Below are 9,858 nucleotides of genomic sequence, written 5' to 3'. Positions count from 1 at the left end.
TTTCTTTCTTTCTTTCTTTCTTTCTTTCTTTCTTTCTTTCTTTCTTTAATGGATTTCTTTAGGGCAGTATCTTCATTAGCATTCTATTCACTCCTTTCTGTTCTGTTTTTTACAATGTTCCTAGTGCATTTGGAAAATACATTTTTTAAACCTTTGGTGTGAAGCAGTGTTCTTTTTTCCCCCATTATCTCATATTTTTTTCTTTCCTTTTTTGTTTTTCAATAATTCTGGAGTCTTTGGTTGAAAGGAACAACACTACCTAAGGACAAAATACTATTATTTAAAAAAAGTCTTCTAGTATGTATTGTCTGTAATACATTTCTGGAGCTGGTGTGAATAAACTTTTTTATTTTCTGTAGTGCCATCTATACAAACTTTTACTCTTTGAAAACTGAGATTTAAGTTGCAAACTTTGGTTTCTTGAACTCTGACATATAAAAAACTCTATTAAGTAATCAATGATCACTTTTGCTTTTCCCAATTGCCATTTCAAAGGCTATCTCTTGTTTGTTACATTGACTACATAAACAGTAGAGTGTTTCCCATAGACGGGTAGAGAGACAGAGTGCATAAGCAAAAGATTATGTGTGTTTGAGTGTGTGTATGTGACTGTCTGTGACTGTGTGTGTGACAGCAAATTGAAACCCTTCTGTCTGGGATTCCCAAACCATTTATGCAAAAGGGTGTTTAAATTACTCTGCTGGGGGCACTGCAGTAACCGTACTTAGTAAAAAATAAATAAAAATTAAGAAAAAAACTAAACAATTGTTTGTATCTATTGACTATTCATTTACAGCATGTTTAATTATTTACATATTATAACACATCAAATTAAGCCATAAACAGAATTAGCACATTGCCTTACCATAAAATACAAATTAGAAGTTAAAAATATTTAAGAAATCTGTTTTAATATTTACACACGCTCAGTGAAAGTTATGGTTGCTCACATTACATGTACTCTGTACATTTAGCCAAATGGCATGATTGCTACAGTTGTGAATACTTAGTATTTTGCCCTAACCAACATGGTGGGGTTTAGTTTTTTTTTTTTTTTCTTCCTCTTTGGAGGAATTTTTATCATTTTTCACTTTCTTAAGACATGTTTGTTTTTGAATCACCAATGGACAATGTTATTTGTTTCCTTGAAAAAGAGAGCAATTGGACAAGCAATGTGACAACTACTTAACTTCTGATGTTCTGGGGTACAGTACTATTGTGGAGTTAAACTGTGCAATGGTTCATAAAAACTGTAGGCATTAATCTGCTGATAGAGAAATGCTTAGTACCCTGTGTTACTTATTTCAATATGTTGATTTTTGTTTGCCAAATTAAAAATACTCATATACTGGTTTAATGAAGGAAACAAAACATATTAGCTTATTCCTTTTGTTTTCCAACATATGAATGCATATATATGTATGTATGTTTATATGGACCTATATATACACATATATACATGTAGATATGTTGTAAGACCTGTTTTGTTGATGTTGCTTTGCCATTTTTCTTGTTGAGTATGAAGGTAATCATTAAACTGGAGCACAGTTACCTATAGAAGATGGAAATTATCTTAGTTGCCAATTTAATGCAGGTCTTGCTTTAAATAAACGTGAGTCATATCCCCATTATGCATTCCACTGCTCTTTCTTTATGTGTTGTGCTTTTGTAAGCTGACAGATTTTTTGTGTGTGTTCCTAATGCTAGAATGTAAAGTCTTTTGGTTCATAAACCATTTTTATTATTATTATTTTACTTAGCACTGCTTTTGAAGAAATGAGAAGAGAAAAGGTCTAGATGGCACTGCTTGAATCTTTTCCCCTGTTAATAAATTGCAGTAGAAAGAATTTTAACATTCCTTATGCAAACACATGGTTATGTTGCATGAGTTTTCAATTCTGAAATGCATTTCATACCTACTAGCAGTCATGTACAATATATATATATACAGATTGAGATCAAAGATTTCATGTAGACTGTGCATTTTAGAGTCAGAATTTGTCCATGAATTTCACAAAGATGAAAAAACACCTTAATTGCTGGCTATCTGGCTGTTTATAATTAAAAGAAAATCTATACATATGTATAAACTGATAGTAATCCCGTATCAGAACTACTAAATACACCTTTGTGGTCCTTTAGCTTAACAACTGGCTATCAAGCTGACTGGTCTTCCTAGATTTATCAGGTCTAGCACCCCTCCTCGCATTTGATGACTGCATTTCACTTCAACGAAACATACATTTAAGAATAAATTCTACATCTACTGTTATTTCTGGAGAGGATGAGTCAGTTGTTTCTATCTCTGTGGTTACTGAGTGCCAATGTATGCTTTTTACTCTAGGGCATTGCTTCTAAGGTCCCATCTTTTTTCCTTTGCCTCATTTCTTATATCACTTAGAGCAGAAATGAATTCCTGTTTTTATGCTTTTGAGGCTCAAGCTGCAAAGATGCACTTTGATCTGGATTGTTCTGCTGACTTCCTTGGACATCCAAAATTTTGTTGTAATCATAAATGGCAATATCAAAGATTTTTATGGCTTGTACAGTGATTGCACATAAGAGCCCACTTGTACACTTGGGCTCTGAGTTGACTCTAGAAGAGCCTTTTCAGAATGGCATTTTGGAGTTGTGCCCCTGAGTTATCAATATGTTCCTTCCTGATGTTTTTTAGTCAAACTTTACCCCCTGTTGACAAGGGGTAGGCACTTTACTTAGTGTGATGCCCCAAAATGATTGCCTAGGAGAAAGTGTGTCCCTGGAGAAACACGAAGAATCTCTACTCTGAGCCTATAAATATTGGTCAGATTCTGCCCAGAGATGATATTCAGAGGTGCTCAAGATTCTGTAATCAAAACAAAAGGGCCAAGGTTTCCTACATGGGTGGAAAAAAATACCATCCCATTTTGGGGCAAATTCAGAAATCTGAAGGATAAAAGTTTGGTGTTGTTCTTGGACAGCTGGAATGCAAGGGCAATAGTACTCCATCATATTCCAAGTTGCTGAATCATGAAGGAAACAAGAAATCAAGAAAACATACATTATCCACAGGAGGATACTGGCTGCTATGCACAATTAGGGATGCTACTCTAAAAAGAAGAGGTTTCTTTGTTTTAAAAATAGAAATAGCAAAGTCATCCTCCAATAAAAAGTTCAATCAAATTAAACTTTAAGGAAAATTTAGCAATTCACTATTTTCTATATGAAAAGCAAAACATGAGCCTCATATTGACAGAAGGAAGACGTATTAGCTTATTCCCTTTCTTGTCTAACATATGAATGCGTATGTCCAATTACTGTAGAAAGAAGCACAATGGCATGTAATTTAAAAATAGAAAAAAAATACATAATGCCTGGCTGATTAAGTTATATATTTTTCTGCAATATCACCTGAGGCTCATATCATTTATCATGTTTGTGTGGCTTTGTTGTTATTTTCCACTAGTTTTCATATTTTCCTTTATTAAGCAGATCGCAACATATACAATGAAAGCAATCTTAAGAAAATCAAGCCCAAAACAAATGAACCCACAAATTAACTCTCCATGTGTTCATACTCCTTGAAATATTATTTGTGCTGAAAAATACAATGGTGAATTTCATTGCACATAAGAAAATACAGTTCACTCAATCTCTCCAAAGCCTGACTTTACCAGTCTCCTAAGAATATAATCAGAATTTTGGAAGCAAAAAAAAAAAAAAAAAGAAAGAAAGAAAGCTGGAGAGGACCATGAATCCTTTAAAGTGATGAACAAATCCTTCTCTTGAAATATCCTATTAAATTCAGAAATAAAATTACAGGGACAAAAATTGCAGGGACAGCCAACTTCGTCTGAGAAAAACAATCTGTTTGCTAGTTTGTGCTCTGTATTTGGATATTTGAATGACTCTGAATCTAACCTGAGTATCTAAGACAATTCCCATTTCTCTAACTTTTGTATTTCACAGTTATCTTTGATTAAACTATAAAAACCTCTTTAGGTATGCTGTCAAAAGCTTGTGATGTTGGAAAAACAATCTCTCTTACTCACCCTTTGCCACTAGACACAGTACGTATAGACCAGATGCTGTGTGGAACTGATAAGGGTCATGCTTGCTTGCTTGCTTGATTTTTGTTACAACCGTCATTTCTGATTTTCTACTCTGCTCTGTGTTGTTAACTCTTACTTTAACCACCTAGGAGATAGCTGTTTAGCAAAAATTTCCTTGGCCACCATGCACGATAATGTTCAGAAGTCTCCTCATCTCTAAATGCCAAAATGAAAGACATCATAGTTGATCCTTTGTGCTCAAGCTAAGAGACTGGCCAAATCAGTTTCCTGAGTCTCTGTCTTGATTCCCCTAGCCTGCTCCAATCACAAGAGAATCTTTCAGAAACCAGTGGGAGTAACCTTCCCATGACACCATTATCATCTTAGTAAGAAAAGCATAGATCATCTTCAAGTAATGTGTTTGCATGGCATTACAGATAATGTTTCATAAGCACAATGCCATCTCAACAGCATGCCAACCTTAAAAAGGAAGATGAGGAGTATCTGGTTATGACCAAATGACTGACAATGCTATTGAGTCTTCTAAGAATATCTTCCAAATTATTCCCCTCTGAGTAGGCTGCATACTAAACAGACAACATGGAGCACTCAGGCTGTCTTGCCACCATGTGTACAAATCACTTGCGTTTTAACTGGAAAACCACAAGGACCTTAGTGTATTCATTACTTAGCAGAAGCAACCCAAATGGTATGAAATGGACCACAGGATAGGCCAGCAACTAAGGTATTTTAGCATCACTTTTGTCCTGGATTGATGTGTTTTCCAAGTCCTACATCAGGCTGTACAACTGGTTTGAGGAGGAATCTAGTCCTTGCTTCCAGTGGGAGGCCATGTTTTAGTTCACATAATAAAGCCAATAGACGATGTTGAAGAAGGAAAAAACCACTGGGAAGAATATGCGGGACCACCGATCTATGGCATTGACATCAGTCAAGTCAGGGATGGTGATTTTCAGTTGGGAGGCGCGTCTCCTCAGGCGACTTTTCTTTTGTGCCACATGTCGTTCCAGAGCATTTCGGCCAAAACTATGTCTGGGCAACCCGGCTTTCCGGTACTGGATGCTGGAGGCATCATAGGCTAGCATTGTGCTTCTGGGGTCTCCAAGTCCCATCACAGCCTCAGATGTGGCCATTTCATTTTTTATCTCGAGAGTGCTCAGTAAGATGTTCTCATGGGGGTCCATCTGCAAGGCAGAAGAATCAAAAAGACAATCAGAACAAAGAAGCTTTACAGGTGCTTACTAGGCAAGGCACTATGATCGGCACTTAAGGGATTTATAATAGTGGTAAAGAGAGCTTCCTTTGCGATTACATTACCAGAGTCTGAATTGAGACTCTACCACTAAAGCTATTTGAGGTTCAGTTTCTCCATTTATTAAATGATATAATAATCCCACCCTAGAGGATTGCTGTAATGATGTAATTATATAACAGACTGTTGCTAGTATCATTTTCATTAGTTCTTCTTAGGGTATGCAGAGAAATCGAAGGCATGGCACCCTTTTGAAGAATTTATAGTCTTGATATGAACACATAAAAATTAAACTGTGCTAGGCATGCAACAGTGTTAGGAAACTAATTACTGAATTGTGCTCACAAAAGTAGCCTAATTATAGATGAATTAATAACAAAACTAGAACTAAAAATAGTGGATAACTATCAAGTACTTGCCATTTATGTCAGGCATTTTTGGGGGTACAATTTCATCTAATTGATGTTTCTTAAAACTCCCCGTTATGAGATGTCACCTTAAATTTGTGATGTCCATATAAACAGGGTAAATAGTGTTGAAGAATACAAATGCAGGACTTATGTGACTCGTCAAAGTAACCACAGTATTCAGAATAAGAAGGAATTCAAAAATAGGAGCATAACAGCCAGATCCACTGTTGGTGGGGAGGACTGAGAAGAGGAAAGGGAAGAGGGTAGGATTAGAGAGGAAGCAACAAGCCTGCAGCTGACTGTGCTCAATTGAATTCTGGGCCTCAGGAGTACAATTAGTTGGCTATGCAGATAGTCAACTGATCTCTCTTGGATAATTTCTTCTTGCAAAGCTAAAAGCAAAGGATAAATAGATATCATGATTTCCAAACATTAAATTATTACATAACGTTCTTTCTTGTATTAAGAAGGGAAGATTTGTATGCCTTATTTTTAAGAGGCCTCAACTGCTACAGATAATAAAACCTAGACGGAACAAGTTTTTATTAACAAGAGAGTATATTTATTTCGGTGGATAATCAAGATATACCAATTATCAGTAAAGTTTCTCAAATCATAAGGAAAAAAATGGCCAGTGATAGGCTCTGATGATATATGGAAACAAGGCATATAACCAAACACTTAATTGGAAGATACAATGCTCTGAGCTTCATGAATTATGCAGAAGGTAAAAAAGAATGTTGCTAAGATTATATATTAACAATTACCTTTCAACTGTGGTTTAATGGCCATGTATTATAAATTCAAATCTAAAATCTTTTGAGAAATAAAAGCTATAAAATATGCTGGAACATAATAATTGACCAATTAATCTCTGCCTACTGATCAGACATTCTGCATGTTTACTTTATGGTATCATTTTGCTTAGAGGAAATAATAAACAAATATATTATTAAAACGAATTGTAAAAGTTTATATGATTTGGAAACAAAGCTGAATAAATGTTATAAAAGATCTGCCAACGAAGGGTCAGGTAATGGCTTTAATGAGGACTTCCTTGACCTACAGAAGGAAGCAACATTTAAAGGTTCCTGTTAAGTACCAGTGGTTTGCAGCAACTGATTCACTGAATGCTCACAATGTACCTTGGAAATGGCATTTTTTCCCAGGGGTTATAGGTGAGGGCCTTCACCAAATTTCTCAAAGCCACATAGCTACTAAATGGTGGAGCTGGAATTGAAATGTTGACCATTACAGTCCAAATGCTGGGAGTGGGGAGTCCTTTCCAACACTTAAGGAAAGTAAACCTGATGGAAATGGGACACTGATCCTTCACTGTTATTTCAACAGTATGCTTGTTTTCTCTTCTTTTCTGGGTTGTTAACTGTTCCTTTAGTGACTTGGAAGATAACTTAATTTGTACAATTTCTTTGGCCACTATGCATGATGTTGTCCAGAAATTTCCCTTCTTTAACCACTAGGATATTTGCTTCTCTATTGAGCGATTAAAATAAGAAGAGTTACGAGTTGACACCAGACCTGGCTGAGTTCAAACTATAAAATAGCAATAACGATCATAATAAAAACTATTGGCAGCTATGGGTTACTATTAAGGGAAACTTGCTTAAAGCTTGAAACAAATTATTTTTGAGTTATTTATTTAATCTTAGTGGGTTTCTGCTTCACTATCCAAATTTAAGAGTTGAATTAGGTAATCCATAAAGTTCTATTAGTTACTTATTTTTTTATTCATGAATTAAAAAAAAATTGACTGAACATCCAATATGTGTTTGGTCCTATGCCAAGTATCACAGATACAGTGGTGAGAAAGACGGAATTGCTGCTGCATCCTAGTGCGAATAACAGTCTCCAAAAAGAATACTGGGGTTGGAGTCAGAGTCAAAAGACTGTAGCTGTGGCTCTTCCATTTGTTATTTTTGACCTGGAAAAATTACCTAATCCTTTGAATCTAGTTTCTTCCATGGACTAAGAATAGGATTTGGGAAGACTAACTGAAATAAAATATGTGAAGAAAAACTTGGAAAAACTAAAGCACCAGGCAAACTTGATTATTATGACATTCCATTGATGAAGTTTACTTACTTACTGGTTCCACTGACATGGCAAAAAAAAAAACCACAAATAATTATACCTGAAAGAAAATTAAGTATGTTTGCTCTTGTGGTGTATATGTATGAGTGATGAACTTTCTGTAGGTAAAAATCATCTCAGACTTACTGGAGATCTTAACAGACTGAAGTGGGAGGGTGGTGGGGTGGGGAAGGTGGGGTGTATTGAACACCTGTATCAATTTTATGAAGTGCAGCTACTCCTTAGTGTCTTTCATATCATTAGAATACTTCAACTTAAAATAGACTGCTTATTTTAATTTTTATTATTATACATTAAGTTCTGGGATACATGTGCAGAATGTGCAGGTTTGTTACATAGGTATACATGTGCCATAGTGGTTTGCTGTACCCATCAACCCATCATCTACATTAGGTATTTCTCCTAATGCTATCCCTCCCCTACTCCCCAACCCCCTGACAGTTCTTGGTGTGTGATGTTCCCTTCCCTGTGTTCTCATTGTTCAACTCCCACTTACGAGTGAGAACATGCAGTGTTTGGTTTTCTATTCCTATGTTAGTTTGCTGAGAATGATGGTTTCCAGCTTCACCCATGTCCTTGCAAGGGACATGATGAACTCATCCTTTTTTATGGCTGTATAGTATTCCATGGTATATATGTGTCACATTTTCTTTATCAAGTCTATTATTGATTGGCATTTGGGTTGTTCCAATTCTTTGCTATTGTGAATAGTGCAGCAATAAACATATGTGTGCATGTGTCTTTATAGTAGAATGATTTATATTTTTGGGGTATATACCTGGTAACGGGATTGTTGGGTCAAATGGTATTTCTGGCTCTAGATCCTTGAGGAATCATCACACTGTCTTCCACAGTGGTTGAACTAATTTATACTCCCACCAACAGTGTAAAAGTGTTCCTATTTCTCTGCATCCTCTCCAGCATCTGTTGTTTCCTGACTTTTTAATGATTGCCATTCTAACTAGCGTGAGATGGTGTCTCATTGTGGTTTTGATTCACATTTCTCTAATGACCAGTGATGATGAGCTTTTTTTCATGTTTGTTGGCGGCATAAATGTTTTCTTTTGAGAAGTGTCTGTTCATAGCCTTTATCCACCTTTTGATGGAGTTGTTTTTTTACTGTAAATTTGTTTAAGTTCCTTATAGATTCTGGATATTAGCCTTTGTCAGATGAAGAGATTACAAACATTTTCTCCCATTCTGTAGGTTGCCTGTTCACTCTGATGAAAGTTTCTTTTGCTGCGCAGAAGCTCTTTAGTTTAATTAGATCCCATTTGTCGATTTTGGTTTTTGTTGCCATTGCTTTTGGTGTTTTAGTCTTGAAGTCTCTGCCCGTGCCTGTATCATTTACTTTATTTCTGTCTTCCCCACCATACTATACTTCTTGATGAAGAGAGACACAAAATCTGCCTCACTTATTATTGTATCCCCAAACATCTGGCATGGCACCTGGCACATAGCAGATGCTCAATAAGTAAATATTGATTAATGGAATTAATTTTGTGAACTCTCAGTAACTCACTCACCTCTTTGTGAGTCATCAATAAGATGGGTTTAACTTTGCAACACCAGCCTAAAGACTGGACTTCTGGGACCACCTCTTGAGTTCATTCCCTGATCTAGGGCTTCTGCCTTTATTTATACAGGTCTCTTGCTATAGCAGCATACTCAGGTACCTGAGATCTGTAAACTGTATTTCCCACAGTGCTACTTCCATATCGTATGCTCTTTTCTAACCCTAGAGAAGGGAACTTGGTGAGTACAACTAGAAGCCATAACTAACCATTTTACATATTGACCTCTTTCAGTTATCCCAGTATCTCTGTGGGGCAGGCACTGATCTTGTGCGTGGAATATAAGACACAGAGAGGTTAAGAAACTTAGTACAAGTTTGCGTACAGAATAGGTGGCAGAGCAAGAAGGAGAATCGGCTATTTTTACACTTTTTCATGCTGAGGCATAGCAGGTGCCCAGAAAATCCCTGTAGCATTCCATAGCTCATAAAATAAGGCATTCTCAGTGCATGGTAGGG

General features: G+C 36.1%; 1 protein-coding gene across 4 annotated transcripts in view; it reads right to left on the bottom strand.

The window, feature by feature from the left end:
- Positions 1 to 4,671: 4,671 nt before the first annotated feature.
- Positions 4,672 to 9,858, bottom strand: part of GABRB2 (gamma-aminobutyric acid type A receptor subunit beta2) — a 258,604-nt gene continuing 253,417 nt past the window's right edge. For 2 of the 4 annotated variants that reach the window (XM_023218772.1, XM_023218769.1), the window contains exon 10: positions 4,889 to 5,236. In XM_023218772.1, the coding sequence (XP_023074540.1) occupies positions 4,889 to 5,236 (348 nt within the window). Of the gene's footprint in view, positions 5,237 to 9,858 lie in introns of all 4 variants that reach the window. The other 2 variants (XM_023218771.1, XM_023218770.1) reach the window with 2 other exon arrangements.

The sequence above is a fragment of the Piliocolobus tephrosceles genome, chromosome 4 (genome assembly GCF_002776525.5).
Source record: "Piliocolobus tephrosceles isolate RC106 chromosome 4, ASM277652v3, whole genome shotgun sequence".
Taxonomy (NCBI): domain Eukaryota; kingdom Metazoa; phylum Chordata; class Mammalia; order Primates; family Cercopithecidae; genus Piliocolobus; species Piliocolobus tephrosceles.
This window is presented reverse-complemented; position numbering and strand designations above follow the sequence as displayed.